The 19,471-nt window shown below is 50.9% G+C and overlaps 3 protein-coding genes across 3 annotated transcripts; all 3 read right to left on the bottom strand.

The window, feature by feature from the left end:
- Positions 1-1,724: 1,724 nt before the first annotated feature.
- Positions 1,725-6,796, bottom strand: LOC148774798 (liprin-alpha-1-like). The gene is made up of 3 exons (XM_088828425.1): positions 6,747-6,796; positions 6,194-6,458; positions 1,725-1,971 (listed from the first exon to the last, which is right to left on the bottom strand). The coding sequence occupies exons 1-3, from the start codon at positions 6,794-6,796 to the stop codon at positions 1,828-1,830; spliced, it is 459 nt and encodes a 152-aa protein (XP_088684551.1). The 3' UTR covers positions 1,725-1,827.
- Positions 6,797-8,193: 1,397 nt separating this feature from the next.
- Positions 8,194-13,093, bottom strand: LOC148774797 (liprin-alpha-1-like). Its single transcript, XM_088827893.1, has 3 exons — positions 12,953-13,093; positions 9,972-10,103; positions 8,194-8,496 (listed from the first exon to the last, which is right to left on the bottom strand). Exons 1-3 carry the CDS (start codon positions 13,076-13,078, stop codon positions 8,209-8,211), a joined length of 546 nt encoding a protein of 181 aa, XP_088684019.1. The 5' UTR covers positions 13,079-13,093; the 3' UTR covers positions 8,194-8,208.
- Positions 13,094-14,955: 1,862 nt separating this feature from the next.
- Positions 14,956-17,104, bottom strand: LOC148774796 (liprin-alpha-1-like). The gene is made up of 3 exons (XM_088828424.1): positions 16,988-17,104; positions 16,350-16,514; positions 14,956-15,240 (listed from the first exon to the last, which is right to left on the bottom strand). Exons 2-3 carry the CDS (start codon positions 16,458-16,460, stop codon positions 14,956-14,958), a joined length of 396 nt encoding a protein of 131 aa, XP_088684550.1. The 5' UTR covers positions 16,461-16,514; positions 16,988-17,104.
- Positions 17,105-19,471: the final 2,367 nt, after the last annotated feature.

Here is a 19,471-nt window from a genome sequence, read left to right as displayed (position 1 = left end):
CAGCATCTGGTACACAGTCAATGCAGCATCCCTCGCAGCGCTGTATTTCTGAATAACAGGGAGAGATGTAATAACCTGCTCCTTTTCCCCTCTTGTCCCTTAACTGTGCTCCAGACCACATCTGCTTTACTTACCCCTGTACATCCCACACCCAGCACAAACAAAACACTCAGCAAATATCTGGCTGGAGAGGCAGGAACACACCCTGTCCTCCAGGAGATGGCGCCGAGCGAGGTGGGGGTCTGGTGATGACACTGTGTGCTGAGGAGCCCCCAGGGGGACCTGTGAGGCTGTGGGGTGGGACGGGGGCCATGGGCAGAGCCCCTGATGGGCTCCTGGGGGTGGGGACGGCGGCAGGAAGGAGGGGGCTGTTCCTTGTGGGCTGTCCACAGATTGTACCTCACCCCTCACTGATGAGCACTTAGCCGTTTCCAAACACCTGTCACTGTTCTGGAGGAAACAATCATTGCCCAGCTCCTACTCAAGCAATTTCACAGAATATGTTTCTAACATTGGGGTATAAACATCTGCTTTATTCATGCCACGCTCCCTTCACCCACCCATCCAGCCAGCCATCTGTTCATCCATCCATCCACTCACTAATCCATCCACCCATCCACTGACGAATTCATCCATCCATCCACCCAACCACTCATTAACTCATCAGATCATCTCAGACCCACCGAGAAGACAGACGCCTCCTCCGCTCCTGCTCCCAGGAGGACCCCCAGCGTGAGTGACAGGTGCCTCGTGGGGACGACGGGGGAGACACAGAAGGGACATGCCTGCAGGCCCCCTAACTCTGAATGGTGAAGCACCCACCTGGTCCTAATGCCTCCTTGCTGGGGTGTCCGGGCCGGCCCTTTTACTTCTTTTGAAATATGCGGCTGATGGAGTACCTGATGCTTTTGTTTCTTGCCGCTTTGTGCGGCGAGTCCTGGCTGCTGCTGTTGCTGCTGGGGTTGCTCCCGGAGCTGTTCTGGGAGCCTGTCGAGCTTCGGGGAGAGAAAACGACCGTTATCCGGCACCTTTGTGCAAACACACACCCGTCCACCGGACCTACTGATAGAACTGGGCCCCCAGCAACACCCGCGCCTCAACCTCGCAGCAGACCATGGAGTCTCCTTCACCAAGCACACTCCACACGAGCAATGCAGGCTCCCGGCCACAGACAACCACCTTGGGAAGCTGCGATTCCCTGCCTCTAGCTCTCGCCCAAGGAGGGCTTGACTCCAGGCCAGCTGGTGCAGAGGGTGCTCTGACCTTCCCTCAGGGTCGCTGCTCGGCAGGTGACGACACTCCCAGAGAAGGCGAGCTCCCCCGCTCTGGGCAGTCCCCCTGCCTCCCGCACGGTGACCGCCCCTGGCCGTGGCAGGAGAGCGACGGAAACCGTGCAGGGTTGCTGGTCAGGTGACCACACGTGCCCTCCATCGAGTGCTGCCGGGCTCAGGACGGGAGCTCAGCAGGTGGTGGTCTGAATGAGGACAGTGTCAGTCACGGGAGTGGACACAGTCTCCTGAGACGAGACCCTTGAGGAAAAGGGAGGGACCCTCAAGAGTGAACCCGAGAGGCAAGGGGCCGCCACCGTCGGGAGCGCGCCCCGGGCCGGGCAGACCTCTAGCAAAAGCAGGAAGAAAGCTCCCACAGGAGTCAGTCTGTCGAGACGGACGTTTCCTAAAATCACTGAGCTCTCCTCCCCCAGCACCAGAAGTCCACCACTAAACACAGGCACCGAACCCAGTGGGATTCCTGTCAAATCATCCTTGCAACTCTTTCAAGACAAGAGGCGCAGGGCTCCTGAAACTGATGCCGAGGCGTGCAGGCCCCTTACTTGCAGGTGTCCCTGATGGCCTCGTGGCTGGCTGTGTGCAGTGCCCCCGTGTGCAGCCGGTCCAGTCGAAGGGACTGCGGTGAGGCAGGGGTCGAGGTTTTGCCTTTGATGCCTCCTACCTCTTCCTGGATAGTTGGCAGCTGAGGGAATGAGGTAAGTGTAAGATTGGGTAACAAAAGACTGTCGTAAAAGGCAATCTCACAGGTTTTACATTATAACCAGAAACTTATTTGAAAATCTATTAGCTATGCTTTCCCCCAAGTACAAAATAAACCCTTGTTATAGCTTAATGCCATCTTAAAGGACTGTCTTGTTCAAGAGAGGCAGGGCTGTGGAGCAGCGAGAGCACCCAACTGAGTGCAGAGACCCCGGACCAGAGCCTCCCTGTAGCCGGGCTCTGCCCTCCCTGGAATCCAACAACCAGATGGCCCTGCCGGGCAGGAGGGCAGAACGATGCCAGCACCGTGAACCCTGCATGGCATGAACTGCCCTGATGAAAGGACTGTGCTCATCGCCAGATGCTGCTCAGAAGCACCAGTTGCAAGAGTAAGAAACCTCTCAGCAAAGCCGTCCAGACCTTTCTGTTTGAAGGAGGAAAGGACACCGCTTGTGCCAGCACCCAAGATCATTTGTAGTGACGATTCAGGTTACTGGAACCCATCCCGACCAGAGAAACACAGAAAAGGTACCTAACCCCTCCATGTGAACACCACGGGTCTGGCTTGTATTTCTCGGGAACACACAGACTGGGGGCTACACCCTGAAGTGCTCACACGCAGTGCGAGTGTAACTCGCTCGCTGTGGTTTCCATACAGCACCCCTAGGCCTCACTAAGAGGTGATCTTGTGTCAACCTAGAGCAGAGGAATGGGGAGGGAGATGTGAGTTAGGTGCAAAGGGGAGGGGACATATGGGGCCCTATTGCTGATCCATGTTGAGGTTTGACAGAGCGGCACACCCAGGCCACCAACCCCAGGGTGACGGCGCTGCCCTGCTGTGCCCAGCAGAAGGGCTCCCGGGCACTGAGCTGCCTGAACTGGAGTGCGGCTGCCCGAGACCTGCGGGAAGGCGCTAGGAGTGCTCGGTCAGCGGGCTGGGAGCGGGAGAGGGAAAAGGAAGGCCAGCCCTCGGGGCACTGGACTCCAACAACAGGGGCTCATCCAAGTGACTGAGGGGAGCGGCACCGAGCTCCCTCCTGATGCTCCCTCCATCAGGGATGCCGTGATGGACACGAGAGCCTCAGGAGGAAAGCGGGCTGGACGGGACCACGGGTACACATCCAGGCTCTGATCAGAGCAGTCCGCACCGCACTGCTGCGTGTGCCAGCCTGGGCACGGTGCCCAGCCTCTCTCAGCCTCAGTGTCCATGTCTGCTGAATGGGGATAACAGCAGCCTGGCCCTCACCTGGGTGTCTGCGGGATGAGATGACAGACTCGGAAAGCACTCGACATGGTGCCCGGCGCACAGAGTCTCCTGCACACTGCTCCCCACCGTCAGCAAATTGGCTTCCCGCAAATCTAACATCTATGTCTTTTAAGAAAATTTGACAGTCATGTCTTTTAAGAAAACACTGAGTGGAAATTCCATGGTGGTCCAGAGGTTAGGACTTGGCACTTTCACTGCCAGGACATTGCTCTGATCCCTGGTTGCCGAACTAAGATCCAATAAGCTGTGCAGCATGGCCAAAAATGTAAGTAAAGAAAATTTTAAAAATAACCAATAATGCTATGTCTATTATAAATAAGCATGAGAAGATTAGAAGGCGCAGACAAGTGGGAGAAAGGCAAACTGTTACAACTGTCCCAACGAATGACCTATTTCCAACAGAATCATCAGCATATTTTACGTGGTGGGTGAGTTTCATTACTTCCATTAAAACGTCAGTTATTCACCAGTACATAACCACATAGTGTTCATTCACGTTAAACGATAAGGACTATTTAATACTTCACAGAGAAACAAAGGCATGCTAAAGTACTAAGTAGTTTACCTTTCAACGATGCTACCTTAAATCACTAGGCTGATAGATGCATGCAAAGAAATGAAGACAAATCAGATTTATTGTGACTCTGAAGCTAAAAAATCCAAGAATCAGTATAGGCAAAGACAGTAAAGCAAAAAAGACTGCAAACATATAAGTGAGATGAAGATTTAGAGAACATGTAACTGGAAACAGAACATTTTTTTTTGACCACAGAAATTAAATAAGCTATTGAAGATTTACTAGAGAAACACTATCAATTATTACTCAGAAGATACAATTCCATTGCAACATCATGATTTAATAAACCACAGCATTCTGTACAATAAAGGGCCTTAACAGTTGTCTATTCTCAGCCAAACTTCTCTATAAGTTAGTTTCTCTCAACAAAAAACATGTTCAACATTAAATTAGCAATTTAACTGATGAGGAAGTTACCATAATACCTATTTCAACATTGAACAAATCTAACCACTTACTGGACATTAATGTAAAATCCTTACATAGAATTTGATTTAAAACTTCTCAAAATAAATTCATTAAAGCAGGTTCCTGTGAAAATATGTAAGAATGAAAGCTAGCATAATAGCAGGTGCAGTCTTTACATTTTATTAACCACAGAAGATACTTTTTTTAAAGAGTCTAAGAGAGACATTAACTGTGCTAAAGCTGATGAGGTTGAGTCTTAAATACAAGCACCAACACAGAAAGGATATTGTGTCAAAAGTCCATTAAATCTACACTTAAGAGAGTCATTTCTTTATGTAAGGATCATCTCATTTATGAATTACACATGTTATGTAGTTTAGGATCCATCTACATTATGCTTGTAACTGCATGCTGCTGCTGCTAAGTCGCTTCAGTCATGTCCACACTGTGTGACCCCATAGATGGCAGCCCACCAGGCTCCCCGGTCCCTGGGATTCTCCAGGCAAGAACACTGGAGTGGGTCGCCATTTCCTTCTCCAATGCATGAAAGTGAAAAGGGAAAGTGGAGTCGCTCAGTCGTGTCCGACTCATCGCGACCCCATGGACTGAAGCCTACCAGGCTCCTCCGTTCATGGGATTTTCCAGGCGGGAGTACTGGAGCGGGGTGCCATTGCCTTCTCCTGTAACTGCATAGTGATACGCTAATCCAAACTTACTGCTATGGGGGAAACACACCATTTAATGAGACATGAAGACAAAGCACAAACCCGACTAAGGGGACACACGCTGTGGAGCACAGCACCGCTATGACCAGAGCAAGTGGGAGGACGGGGGAGGGGAGATGGGTGGGCAAACTACAGCTGATTGACGACGACTGACTGACCGTTGTCCCATTGACAACGACTAAGCAGACAGCAGGATGAGACAGGAAATCAAAACCAATGACGAAAGCAGACACACCGTCAGAGAACTCCAACATCAAGGAAAACATACACACAACTGTTCTTTTACAAATACTCGGAAAGAAATCAAGCATGAAACCACAGAGAAATCGTCAAAGAATTTTAAATATCAACTACTTAGCCAATGATGCAAATGATAAAAACAGCGTGTCAAAAGACCACAATACAGACTAGTTACCACTTCACATGCCGCTAAAATGATTCACAGTGAATTTAATTATATGCTGACTAACAATATAGCTAACATGAAATGGGTGGTAACGGAAAAAGGTGATAATGCAAGTGCAGTTACAAAGCAGAGTGTTGTACACATGACTTTATGGGGTAAACAGCAATGCACTCACGAAACCTAAGCTAAACATGGAAGCAAGCTGGGACATGTGCTTTAGTGCCACACACTCTGTCGCCAAAAGCCCTAGGACGTCATCCTGTTTTTTGACTCGGAAGAGTGAGGAAGCCCGACTTCTTCCCTGGGGCCCTGGGGCCCCCGGCTTTTAACCTGGTTTCACACGCAGAGCTGGCCTGAGCGCGCGGCCAGGCCCGTCAGCAAGCAGATCAGTTGAGATTCTTGGGTTTTGTTCCCACCGCATGCCCTGCACCCTGCAGCCAGGCATCCCCAGTGGAAAATGTGCGGCATGGTTTTGACAGGCCATAAGAGCTACCCATGGTTACTTTCACGAAGCTGTCTGCTCCCTGAGAACAGAAACTTCCCTGCAGCTGCTGTGCCCAGCACAGGCCAGGCCCAATGTTACAGAGGCAGGCTCTGGCTGAGTTCATGATGACATGCTAAGCCAGTGATCCAAATATCAAGACTAATTTGTCACCGTGCCATTATGGAGTGATTACAGACTAGGCAGTTTTAAAAATCTTAGACCTCTGAGCGTAGCAAATGTATCTGATTTTCTTCTGGGTAAAAAGAGAAAAGACAAACAAACCAAAGAAAACCAGTGTGCTGGGGGAGGCATGAGGCAGGGAGGAGGCAGACACATACCCCAGTCCTGATGCCCAGCTTGTTTACTTTCCTCCGAGGGCTGTGCCGCCTCCTTTGGCTGTGCCGCCTCCTTTGGGGCTTGGAGTGCCTCCTTTGGGGCTCGGTGCTCCCACTGCTGGGCGAGCAGGAGCCGGCAAGCGAGGAGGCCGGATACAGGTTGAGGGAGCTCAATGTTTTACAACGACGGAGGTTGCCTAAGCTCCCCCTGTCCACGCCGCTCTCAGTCTCCTCGGCCGGCTGCTCCGTGTTCTTCCCTTCGATCAACCTAAAATAGAATAAAACCCGTCACCCACCTTTGGCAGCAGAGGAGTGTGTCTCGACAACACATTTGGGCTGGCATTCTGTGTCACGATTAGCAAATTCCAGGAACAGCGGCTCAATTAACATCTCAGCAAAAAGGTTCAACTTTCCCTCTTTTGAATATTCTCAAACTTAGAATAACTTAGCACTGAGTCTTACAAAGTGGCCCCTGATCATTCACGTTTGATTTCCCTTATTTACTCTAACATTCTGAAGGGGCCTGGGTGGCGACTCTCTCCCTGTGAGGCGATACCTGAAGTTGACAACCTTTACCTTTTCCCTGCTCTCAGGGCAGAGATGCATGTCAGTGCCTCAAGTCTTTCCCACTGGGAATCGGGAACTCTGTACAATCAAAACAGCGATGCACGAACAAGCTGGAGTTTCTAAACACAAGCCTCCAGACCAGATGAAGTGCTGAGTTGATCTTTTTCTTTTGTGAGGTTGTATATGTACAAACACATCACTTGATGAAGTTCTCCCAGAGCTTTGTGTGTTTCTGGATTCATGTCAATGTGCCGCATTAACCTAGAATTCACGGTTACTGCTCTTCTGCCCTAATGTGTCATGGAGGATGTTATACAGCAGTTTAAATACTCGATTATGCAAATAAAAGGATTTTCAAATTAAAATATAAGATTCTTACAGGAACTAAACTCTCCAGTATCACTTCTGCTTATACACCTTGGAAGTTTTTCACTGTTGATAACAAGTTGATGGACAGAATTTACCATTTACATCAAGTCAACTAGTTGCATAAGGAAAAATCACTTTCACCTGACAACGTGCTGTAAAAATAAGAATATTAATATATAACCGGGTGTTCCATATTTCCTGCGGGAACGGGGAAAGACAATCTTCTTGAGCTCATCTGTGCTCAAACACGGCCCACAAGGCAGTCTGTCTATGGCGTCAAAAGTGCAGGCGGCACCACCTGCATTTGCCGGTTGTGCCGTTCACCCTCTGCCTTTCCCCCGGGCCCCCCACGCTTAGCCAACAGGAACAGGCACCTCGGCCTCAGCTGATGTGACGAGAACAACCTGAGCAGCAGCTCTGCCGGGTCCTGTGCAGGGTCACCGGCCTGTGGCCACTCTGAACGTGGACTCGGGACAGGGGAACCGCTGTGCGGGTGTGGCACCAGGCAGGCCTCGGGGCCCCCAGCCACCTGGCTGTACCCAGACCCAGGGCCCCCTGCTCACCACGAGGCAGGCCTTTGGATTCTATCCCCTTTTGTAAAATGTTATAACTGCCAAGATGGTGTCTAAAGAAAACATCTTAAATATACTGATGTGATGAGAAAAACTCAAACACATGTTCTTGGACCACTGTCTTCCAACAAGCCAATCTTCACACTGTATTAAGTGAAAAAGGAAAATGCAGATCTGAGTGGGAATCTGCCAACCATAAAACCCCAGCTTTGCTGATCCGGGCGGCTTTTCACCTGAACGTGGGAGGCTCTGAGCGACACGTGAGGGCGCGCCCTCAGTGCTGGAGGCTGCACGGGCCACAGGGGACACCGCCTCGGCACCTCACCCATCTTGGGGCTCAGAGCTGGGGGGGGGGGGACACCCGACAACGCCCCCCACAGAGTGCTGACACCACACTGTGGACAGAACGCCCTGGCTGACTAAGCTCTACAATCAAGGGCAATCTCGGAACTGAAAATTCTTGAGGCAGACCTGAAGTCAGTTTTCGTACTATGGAACACTCAGACTTCTCTAAGGAGAAGACAGCTCCTCAGAGAAACCGAGTTTCCGGGGAGCTGGGATCAGGCGCACCCACCGGATCTCTTCGTTGATGGCGTCCAGCTGCTCCTGAAGCATCACAGTCAGAGTCTCGGCATCGTCCTGCCCGCTGGGGGACAGCTGAGTGGCCGAGCTGAAGAGGTTGACCCTGTCGCCCTTGCCGTAGGACACGCCCTCGTCACTCTCAAACGCCTGGGCCACGTTGGCCAGCATGCTGGCTTGCTGCACGCGCTCCCAGCCCTGTTCCTTCAGGGTCTGCACCTGGGCACGAGAGGACCACGTCTCGTCAGCGACATTCAGGGCAGCTCAAGTCTATCAGGAACTGAACACAGTTTTACATGGAAGCCCTGACTGAGGATAAATGGGCCATGCTTAGGAGACACTGCCATCTCTTAAGCGAGCAGTACTGAAGAAACGGGCAGGAGGAGAATTCAGCTCCCATATGGCCTGGTGACACTCAGGTCTTAGCGTGGACAGAAGGCAAAGCTATGAGGTTATTCACAAGGGAGGGCTGATGGAGTCAGAGACAAAAACCAAACATTAAGAAGATACATCCATGCCCCCATCAGCCAGGCTGAAGGAAAATAAGGAAAAGCAATTCTTCAGCTCCGCAGCCGCTGGGTCCACCTCAGCTGTCATCACTTGTACTGGTTCACCGAGGAGGGCCGTCCTCTCAGGTTCCCAGCCCTCTGTTTTCCAGGCTGGTCTCAACACCCACAGACAGGAGCGAGCAGGGGCAGCCAGGGGACAGGAGGGCCAGCCCCGCCGCAGCTCTCCTCTCAGGGCACAGGCCCTCGGTTGTTCTGGGTGGCGGCCCCTCGCACCGCAAGGGCGGCTCTGTCATCAGAGACGCACGGGAGCGTGCATGCGGGGCCCCGTGCCGCCCTCCCGCTCTCACACCTCACACCCTTCTCTCCGCAAATGTCCCCCCTGCCCCACTGTCACCCAGGTCCTGCCTTCTTTTCCCAGACATGACCTCAAAGCAACTGAGGGGCAGCCGCGAGATGCTGGCTGGCCGGCTCCCTGTCCCCCGGGGCCAGTGCCCTCGCCCCCTGTCTTCATCACGACCCCTCCCCAGGGCAGGGCCACCCCCTTCGCTGGCTCCAGGACCACCTGACATCATTCCTGCTCTGCTCCAGCTTCACCCCCATCAGCCCGGTCAGCACATCCTCTCCCTTCCCGCGCCTTCAAATCGCACAATGGGAACCAGCAGATTCCTCCTCCAGGGCTCCCTGCAGCACCTGCTGCCGGTCTCTGAAAGTTCCCTGGGAGCGGCCTCTCCTGTCCCCCTTCCTGCCTGGTCTCCAGCTCTCTGCAAGCAGGCGGTGTGCCCCGCCCCGCAGGACAGCTCCCCGGGGGCTCTCAACCACTGGGCTGCCAGCAAAGCCCCAGAAATTAACTTCTAAGAAAGAAACGAAGGGGTGAGGGTGGACCGAGAAGAAAGTTCTAGCACGGCGGCTGCTAACCCTGGGGCCATCGGTGGATCCGGCTCACTGATGCTTTCTGTAAGGGTTGTGGGCACACATCTACGTCTGTTCCTTTACACACTGCCTGTGGATGCTGTCACGCTTACTGACTAGCATGAAATGCTGCTACTCAATTATTCGTAACCAGTAAAGACATTCACTCTGGGGCCCTCTTGGGAACAGTTTTCCAACTCCTATCCTGGAGCTTTTCCCCACACACAGACCACGCCAGATGTGCCTCTTTGTAAAGGGGCCATGGGGCTGGCTCACCTTATCCTCCAGAGCAGCCGTTCTCTCCTTCAGATGAAGTTGAAGCCTCTCATCTGATTCGGACACAAGCTTATCCACGGTATCTGATAAGGGTTTATTGTGTTCTTCCTTCACGTTGTCTCCCTGCCTTGCCTACAACAGGAAAAACAAAAACTCATAAACTTCAAGAGCAAAGTACGGTCCTTCTTTTAAAAGCACCGGGGAACCATGACGTGAGCAGCCTGTGCCCTGGTTCCCGAGGCAGTCCCCTCCCATGGCCACCTCTGGTGGGCTCTTGAGCATCACCACAGCAGACGGGCAGGTGCAGAGAGAGTCAGGGGCTTCACTTGTCAAAGGTCACTCCCAACGCTTCTCTTTGGCTGAGCACCCGGGGGACCTTAGTGTCACCAGCCATTACGTGTCGGAGGAGCTCGGGGAGCAAGCAGATTTACACTCAGAAACAAGAAGACTTTAAAGGGGATCGGCTTACACACACGTTGGTAGAGGAAATTCCCAGTACATAAACAGAAGCTTGAGTCTGGTTTAAGGGGGTAAAATGAATTCAAGTTATAAAGCAAAAGGTGAGAAAATTCATTTTGGGAAAACAGCCAGTGGAGACAGACGTTCACATATTTTTCTTTACATGCAACATCACTTGAATTCTTTGTAATGATTGCTGTTGTTCAGTCATGTCTGACTCTTTGTGACCCCATGGACTGCAGCATGCCAGGCTTCCCTGTCCTTCACTATCTCCCAGAAGTTGCTCAAACTCACGTCCATCGGGTCAGTGATGCCATCCAACCGTCTCGTCCTCTGTCGCACCTTCTCCTCCTGCCTTCGATCTTTCCTAGCATCAGGGTCTTTTCCAATCTGTCAGTTCTTCGCATCAGGTGGCCAAAGTATTGAACCTTCAGCCTCAGCATCAGTCCTTCCAATCCATATTCAGGACTGATTTCCTTTAGGATTGATTGGTTTGATCTCCATGCAGTCCAGGGGACTCTCAAGTCTTCTCCAACACCTCAGTTCAAAAGCATCGATTCTTTGGTGCTCAGCCTCCTTTACTGTCCAACTCTCACATCTATACATGACTACTGGAAAAACCATAGCTGTAACTAGGTGTTCCTTTGGTGGCAAAGTACTGTCTCTGCTTTTTAATATGCTGCCTAGCTTGGTCATAGCTTTTCTCCTAATGATAATTCATATGCAGTTCAGTTCACTTGCTCAGTCATGTCTGGCGGTGCGACCCCATGGACTGCAGCATGCCAGGCTTCCCTGTCCATCACCAACACCCACACTTGCTCAAACTCATGTCCACTGAGTTGGTGATGCCGTCCAACCATCTCATCCTCTGTCACCCACTTTCTTCCTGCCTTCAATGTTTCCCAGCATCAGGGTCGTTTCCAATATGAAAATTCATATTAAAAAACTGGAAATAATTAACTCAAGTAATTTTTAAATGTAATAACAAAGTTGGCAAGTCTGTGTTTTATAAAACGAGCATCAAGCTCATGGTTTAAAAAGCAGTTTTAGGACCTACTGTATAAAAAAAAATGGAGCGAAGACAAAAGAATGATCTATTTGAGATTGGCCCTGTGTTAGAAATTGCTGAGGCTAATTGCTGGCTCATGGGTGTTTATTATACTATACTAGAGAAATGGTATATGATTATACCACTTTTGTGCATGTTTGAAATTTTCCTTCATAAAAAATTATAAAACAGGTTATTTTCTGTTAAAACAAAGTCTTCTCCAGCAACACAGTTCGAAAGCATCAATTCTTCAGTGCTCAGCCTTCTTTATGGCCCAATTCTCACACCCATACGTAACTACTGGAAAACGATAGCTTTGACTATATGGACCTTTGTCGGCAAAGTGATGTCTCTACTTCTCAATATGCTGTCTAGGTTTGTCATAGCTTTCCAAGAGGCAAGCATTTTTTAATCTCACGGCTGTAGTCACCGTCTGCAGTGATTTTTGAGTCCAAGGAAACAAAACCTCTCACAGCTTCCACAGTCAGGCATCGGCATTCAAATATTTTTAAAGCAAAACAAAAGTTTACTTTGAACTGGTTTAGTCATAAACAGCATCCCGAGCTCAACAGCCTCTGAGCAGCTGTTCTGAAAGTAAGGAAGTGGACCCCTGATCGGGAGACACTGAGCTCTCTGCCTAAGCGGGGAGGGCGCCTCACCGTGGGTCTCACCATGGGAGTCAGAACCACTGCCCCCTGGGAGCCCGGGTCTGAGGCTCTGCAGTCCAGGCCCAATAACACAGGCATGGTGGGGACAGTACTGACACGTGAGGCTTTAAAACCCTCAGAAAACAATAGCATATGGTACGCAGTATTTTCTGATCTGCCTTTGGCAGCCACTATTTTGTATATCGTAATGCATTCCACCTCATACATTTCAATGATTTTCTAGTGTTTTATTTTTGTGGTGGGGCCAATGACACACTTTGGCACACACCGGCCCGACTCACTTTGTTTGAGAGAAGCCAGATTTGGTTTTCCTGGTTAAGTCCTGATTATCTGAGACCACATGGGAACAGGAGAGAGTAAGGCTCACCAAACCATAGAAAGGACAAACGCTAATCAGACCGGAGCTCTAACCCTGCCTTTTGTCACAGTGACCCAGTTCTCAACAGGCAGCCCGGTGCCCTGAAGTTCCCTGCTGCTCTTTGCTCTTTCAGTAAAAATGCTAACAAGCCAACAGATTCATGTTCAAGTAAAACAAGAGAGTCAGGAGAGGAATTCCACAAAATGGCTAAACCAAGTCCCAAATAATTCAAACCTGGAAGTTGCAGTCACCCCCGATTTTTAAAAAATGTATTTCCTTCCAGTACAGCTGCTTTACCATGATGGACATCCACACGTTTGAACGCAATGTTTCAGGGTCATAAGAACTTTACACGGGGACTTGATTTCCAACGTGGGAGTCACATGAAAAGGTCTTTACCTTCCCGCCTCAGTATAAAAGTCAGACACAGTTCAGTAAAGGCCATTACCTGTCGATGCATAGAATCCTCATTTGCGATTTCATTTTCAAGTTTATCATTGAAGTCATGCACATAGGCAGCTTCGCGCTGTGCAGCAAGGGAGCGTTTCTCTAGGGTAGTGATCCTCTTTTCCATGTCCTCCTTCTGGGCCATGGCCTGTACCGGGTATTGCAGAGGAGAAAAGGTAAGTCGTTATCATGGAACACTCCGATACACTCAGGGAGTAACAAAGCTGGACTAAATCCTAAGTTTCAAATCAAACATAAAGTTAGCGTCCTCAAAATTAAAACTCCTAGACGTGGCAGTTTTCTCGGACGTGAGCAAAAACGCGCCTACCTCAAAGGTCACATTGGCCACGATGGGCACCCATGTGTCTGAATGTTCTGTCCGGCCACTCGGTTTACCAAGCTTCTTTGCTATATAATAAACCCAAACAGCAAACAAAAAGTATACTAAACTACCCTGTTATTGCAAGAATTCCAGGAGGGAAGATATGTGGCATGAAGTCAGGACCTCTGTCTGCTACACCATACAGGCAGACTTGACCCAGAACAGGGAGGGACCTTCAACAGACCCAAGAGGGAGCTCTGAGGCTCATTTCCTCGGGTAAAAGTTAGAAAAATCTCATGCAATTTCCTCAAAATTAAAGTAAGAATATTAACGAGTGGAAACAGAAGTCAAAGTGTAACACAACTGGAAGCAGCCTTCTCAAGCAGAGTTAAACCACATGTATGAAATGCTCAAATCAGGACCAGAACTTGCTGCTGGTGAGACTCCTGTCCGCCAGCTCAAAATCCATTTCAGGTCTCTCCGCAGTCACTAAGTAACCAATGTGGGCCAAGTCCTAACATTAAAAGAGAAAGGTCTTAAAAATGCTTTTTCCAGAATTCTCAACGTATTAAACTCTGCCACCTAATCTCCTCCTGTTGCCAAAGAGTAGTGTGAAAATGTTATACAAACATGTGCAAATATTTCTGTTTTGAGTTCTCACACAGAATTCCTCACACCAAGCTACTAAACAAGTACACCTGCTGGAACACATGCTGGAGGGGCTCTGTCTGAGATGGTGTCACGGGGGAGGGGTGGGGCAGGGTGGGCGCTGTCTGTCTGTGTACAGAGGAGAGGTGAGGCTCACAGAAGGAGGCCTGAACCCCCAGCATTCTTCTGTTTTCACAATGACCATTAGGTAGTTTCTCATAAATCATGACACCCGCAGACACGACCACCAGAAACTTCAGGATTCTACGCGGTTACCCAGCTCAGGCCTGAGGACCTGAGGGTGAGCAAACGCCACTCGACTGGTCGGACCGCCGGGATCACTGTCACACATCCCTGTCAAGAAGCGGAACCTCAGCAAACCAGAGAAGACGGCCAGGCAAGCTGCCTCGGCAGAGCCCACACAGCATGCTCCCATCTCTCCGAGAGAATGGGCTCCACAGACGTCATCAGACTCGCCTGACTAAATCAGAAGGGAATTTCAGCATCGTCAGGAATACATTCGACAGGCAGGTGGGGGGGGATGAACTGGGAGACTGGGGCTGGCATATATACACTGCTGATACCACGCATCAAGTCAACAGCGAGTAAGGACCTAGTGTACAGCACAGGGAAGGCTCCTCAGGGCTCTGTGGTGAAGGAAATGGGTAGGAAATCTAAACAACAGGATATATGTAGATATATATATATATATATATTTAACTGATTCAGTTTGCTGTACAGCAGAAATTGACCCAGCAGTGTAAAGCAACTACATGCCAAGAAATGAATGAATGAATGGATAAATGAATGTTTTAAAAGGAACACACTGGGCCCCCTAGAGCTTGTAGAAATGAGGAATCCACACCCAAGGTGCAGCACAGCGCAAGAGCTACCCTCATGTTGGTCCACTGCCAACCGACCGCCTGGATCAGGCCTCTTCTACCCCAGAGACCTCGACACAGAGGCGGGGAGGCAGCCTGTCGTGGTCTCGCCAGAGCTCTGCTCTTACTCACGCAGCCATCCCGAGGCTGAGATCACCGGGAGAACAAGGGACCCACAACCACCTCAGGGCAACAGACACGGCCGCTGTCACTCACTTTGCGGACATCCCGCTCCAGTTTCGTGTTCACTTCCTCGGACTTGAGGAGTTTCTTCCTGGCCGTGTCCAGGTCCTCCTCCAGCTCTCTCGCGTGAGCAGAGAGGGCTGCCAGGCGCTCTTCCATCTGGCTCTGCTCCCGCGACTGCTTGTCTATGACTTCCTGGAGCTCGCTCATCTCAGCCAGGTTTTGCTCGTGGCTAAGAGAGCCGCTGGACGATCTCTGAGGGGGAAAGGAAGTCTTAGACAGCCTTGTTTTGGGAGGGAGGGAACACAGCACTTCCGGGAAATCGGCGAGGTCAAAGCTGCCTTCTGCACTCTGGGAGCTCACAGGACCCTCACGGCCGCTCAGACCTACATGGTGCATTGGTGATGTTGTCCATCCTGATTAGAACCGGGTGATTAGAGTCAGACTTTCTCTTCTCCTGGACAAAGGGGTGCTTAAGAGATCCTGCAGCTCTGAGCCACAAGTCTAGTTTGCTAGTCATTAAAATACCCCAGGTGGGCGGGTCCTCAATCAGAAAGACAAATGGCATGTGATGCCCACCACTACAGCCTTCATACTTTTTTAAAATGAAAGGATACAAAGGACAAACCCTTAACTGAAAATTACATGATGACCGATCAAACTTACCTCTTTATGTGTAGCACCTAATTCTTCTTCTAAGAAATGATACCTTTCGAGTCCTATACGTAACCGCTCTCTCAACTCAAATAAAAGGGGTCGAGTCACTGTGAGTTGATGTGTGTATACACGTTAGTGCACTCCTCATTCTATACTCACCCTAATACATGGCTACTGTAACAGAATATCTTTAATGGCTCTCATTGATCTTAACATCAAGAAAATCTGCTTGTTAACAGCTTTAAATTCTAAGTTTGAGAGAACAAAATGTTATCCTAAATTAATTCTATTGCCCAGTTTTTAACTGCAAATTGATATACAGAATATAATAAATCTTGAGACATTTATGCCAACTAATACTTTTTAACTGGGGGCTTCCCAGGTGGCTCAGTGGTGCAGGTTCGATCCCTGGGTCGGGAAGATCCCCTGGAGTAGAAGATGGCCACCCACTCCAGTATTCTTGCCTGGGAAGCCCCATGAAGAGAGGAGTGTGGTGGGCTACGGTCCACAGGGTCGCAAAGATACGGACATGACTGAGCATGTATGCAGGCAACGCTTTTTAACCATATAAAACTCTGACTTCTTACAGAAAAAATGTATTTACAAGAATTCAAGAAGCTCAAACGTCAAGTAGTTACATAAATACGTGCATCATCCACCTAACAAGGCAGCAAGTGTACAAATCCCGGAGGCTGGGTGGCTGGTACCTTCTCATCCAGGGCCTTGTGGTATTCAAAGAGCGATTTCAGCACTCTGAGCACCTCCAACTTGCTGGTCATGCCGGCTGGGGCCTGCGCCTGCTGCTTGCCCGCCGTCATCCGGAGGGACGGCACGTTCCGGGAAACCAGGTACTCCACGTGCTCCAGCAGCAGCTGCAGGGCGAGGCCAAAGGAGCACCTTCAACCTCATACTTGCATTCAGGGCCGGTAACTCCTCTCAGCCTCACTCTAAAGCCGAAACCATGCTAAGGCACGTCAGAATCCCGCCAGTTCAGTCTAAAGTTAGAGTGGACTTCCCAGGTGGCCCAGCAGTTAAGACTCCACACTTCTGCAGGGGTCACGGGTTTTAATCCCTGGTCGGGGAAGTAAGATCCCACACGAAGTGTAGCGTGGACAAAAATGTAAGTAAGTGAAGAGAACTCCCCCTCAAATGTACTAAAATTACATTAGCTCTCATCATAAATTGAAGCAAGGTATGAGAACCCCCAACTGATCCACCCCAGTCTGCTCAGTGGGAAGATGTGAAAAATGACTTGAAAATCAGACAGAGTTTAAAGTCAGCAACACGGAGCCCAGCGGTGACCCCAGCGGGGCAAATGTCAACACGTGAGAATCCCCCTACTGACCCTGGTGTTGTTCCTCTCGGCTCTGAGCTCGGCGAGTTCTTCCTCCCTTTCCAGGAGCTGCTTCCTATATACATTTACCTCCTCGGTAGAAGTTGAAAGTTTCTAGAAAACAATTAGGTGAGTCACTAAATGCAAACACAAATTAAAAAGAGAATGAGACACTGAAGACTGACCTTGTCAAGTCTCTCCAGGCTCCACACAAAGGGTCTCCCTGCCCCCCCCCAGAGAAGAGGGGGTCCGCCGACCCCAAGACCACACACACCACCACAACTCAGACCGGCCGTCAGCCTCCACCTCGATCTGGCAGGCACACGGCCAGGGAGAACCCAGAATCCAAGCCTGCCTTCTCAAGACCCAGGGACGTCTGAGAAACGTTCCTAAACATAAACCAAACAACAAAGTGGATGAAGAGATTCTTAAACGACACAGAGACAAGTGACCTAGAACCACTGGGGATAGTGAAGAAGAAAGGTAAGGTCTACAAGGCCACCAGGCTTTGGAGTGTTCCTCTGGGAAAAAGGCTGATGGCACCCCAAGGCCATCTGTTAGCTTGAGTCCACTGAAGTCACACAGTCATTCAATAAACTGGTTAAAATGTTAAACTCATGTTATATGTATTCTACCACAATTTGCGTGCACGCAGGGCCGTCCACGTGGTGAACTTGCTCAAACTGAACCACACGGCGTCATTCATTCTTCTGTTTTTCTTGGCACAGATACAAAAATCCTGGGCTACGTATCCCCTATTATATACTGAGTATTCAGCACCCAGAACAGGGCCCTACACTTGTAAGAGGCATGTAGTAGACATGTGAAGCTATGACAGTGTATGTTATACACGTAAGCAGTAGGTACCCGTCATTAAAATCCTGGACACACCGGTCTGTGCTTTGTAAGACAGGGGACGTTAAGGGGCCCAGCCTTTCTGCTTCAAGGACTATCTCTGTAGCTTAGTCCACCTGCCCCACAGACTCCTCCAGCCAGTGTTTCCCTTCTTTGTAAGAAGGGAGACGTTAAGGGGCTTAGCCTTTCTGCTTCAAGGACTGGCTCTCGAGCTCAGTCCACGTGCCCCAGAGACTCCTCCAGCCAGTGTTTCCCTTCTTGTGGGCCCCCGCCCATCCTCCACACAGCACCTGCGCAACCTCTTACAAGGTCAACCTGCTGGGGTCGAGCCTGCCCACTAAGGTCAAACGCCCTGCCCGGCAGGGCCCACAACCAGGCTCACAAAAGGAAACACAACCCCAACGCTTCGCCAGGTGAGGGCCAATCTGATGGGCCCAGCCCCCGGCTGCTCTCACCTCAGGCCACTCTGCTTCCAGGACTCCGTCCGAGGCCAAATTCTTCCTTGTCTTGGCCTTTGCTTTGGGGTTGCAGCACTGGAATAACGCCCACAGGCGGGCCCTTCTGCGACCCATCCTCACGGATGGGGGCAGCCCCCCCACTCGAGGCAACTGTTGTTTCACGGTAGGACACCTCAGCTCCTGAGCTATCACCACCGCTCTCACACCCACCGCTCTCACACACACACACCGCTCTCACACACACACACCGCTCTCACACACACACACCGCTCTCACACTATGACCACCAGCACCACTGTCTCAAGGAGAAATGGCACGAAGGCTCTGCCCGCAGCACGTCTCCCAGGAGCCCGGAACCAGAACCCACTCAGTCACAAGGGGCTCCATGGTAACAGGGGGGCTGGGCTCGGGCCCACCATCAACGGTGCAGGGCGGGGGGAGGGGCTGCCAAAAAGACGGCAGGTGAGTGTGGGGTGCGGGAGAAGGAAGGCCGTGCCCACAGCTCAGGCCCACCGCCAAACATGACCCTGCAAGGTACTGGTCACAGTCGGACCGAAGAGTTTAAACTGTTTCAGAAACCACCACCGCTAGGAATGAGCACGTCTTCCAAGTAGGCTTCTGCCCCCTTCACCCCCCCAAACAAGCCTTCAGTGAGGCTTCTGAAAGGGTACCCCTGAACTCAAGGGCGTCCCCAGAACCCACCCAGCTGAGGAGGACTCACCGCGCCAGCCGCCCCTCACTCTCACCCTGAGCTCAGTCCTCCCTGACTGACTCCCTCACTCGAGCTCAGCAAGCACTTGACCAACCTCGCTCCAGGCACTTAAAATGAAACCACAGTGGGTACAGGGGTTCATTCAACCTGCTGCGAACTCGCCTTCTTAACTTCGACCCTAGGCTACCAGACGACTCTGCCCCGTGGGGGCTGCACGGTGGAGGTCTGGGGTGTCCCTGACTCGAGCTGCGGCAGCCAGCGCCTCCCAGACCCCACCAGGTGCTGCCCCTCCCTCCGCCCCCGAGTTTCCCAACCCCTCGGCCCTCCACTCGCCAGGGCACAGGCCACACTGCTCCTGGCTCAGCCCGGACCTCTGCTGTCACTTGAGGACCTCAGTCCCCGGGGTGCTTGGGGTCCTATATCCACCCATCTCAGCAATTACACACGCTGGGAGAGACAGAGGACACTTTG

The sequence above is a fragment of the Moschus berezovskii genome, chromosome 19 (assembly GCF_049115385.1).
Source record: "Moschus berezovskii isolate FMDL1 chromosome 19, NW_MosBer_1.0, whole genome shotgun sequence".
In the NCBI taxonomy this organism is placed as follows: Eukaryota; Metazoa; Chordata; class Mammalia; order Artiodactyla; family Moschidae; genus Moschus; species Moschus berezovskii.
The sequence above is the reverse complement of the archived record's forward strand: the minus strand, read 5'-3'. Positions and strand labels throughout refer to the sequence as shown.

Bases quoted from the DNA above. Each gene is read 5' to 3' on its own strand.
- LOC148774798 (XM_088828425.1), bottom strand. From the start codon at position 6,796: ATGCATCTCTGCCCTGAGAGCAGGGAAAAGGTAAAGGTTGTCAACTTC. The intron at 6,459-6,746 runs GTATCGCCTCAC...ATTCTATTTTAG, and splicing joins GTAAAGGTTGTCAACTTCAG to GTTGATCGAAGGGAAGAACA. The intron at 1,972-6,193 runs GTATGTGTCTGC...TCATTCCCTCAG, and splicing joins AGCTGGGCATCAGGACTGGG to CTGCCAACTATCCAGGAAGA.
- LOC148774797 (XM_088827893.1), bottom strand. From the start codon at position 13,078: ATGGAAAAGAGGATCACTACCCTAGAGAAACGCTCCCTTGCTGCACAG. The intron at 10,104-12,952 runs GTAATGGCCTTT...TTCCTGTTGTAG, and splicing joins AGGATTCTATGCATCGACAG to GCAAGGCAGGGAGACAACGT. The intron at 8,497-9,971 runs GTGAGCCAGCCC...TCTCGTGCCCAG, and splicing joins CGGCTGCTCTGGAGGATAAG to GTGCAGACCCTGAAGGAACA.
- LOC148774796 (XM_088828424.1), bottom strand. From the start codon at position 16,460: ATGACGGCGGGCAAGCAGCAGGCGCAGGCCCCAGCCGGCATGACCAGC. The intron at 15,241-16,349 runs GTACCAGCCACC...TTTCCCCCTCAG, and splicing joins ACAAGGCCCTGGATGAGAAG to AGATCGTCCAGCGGCTCTCT.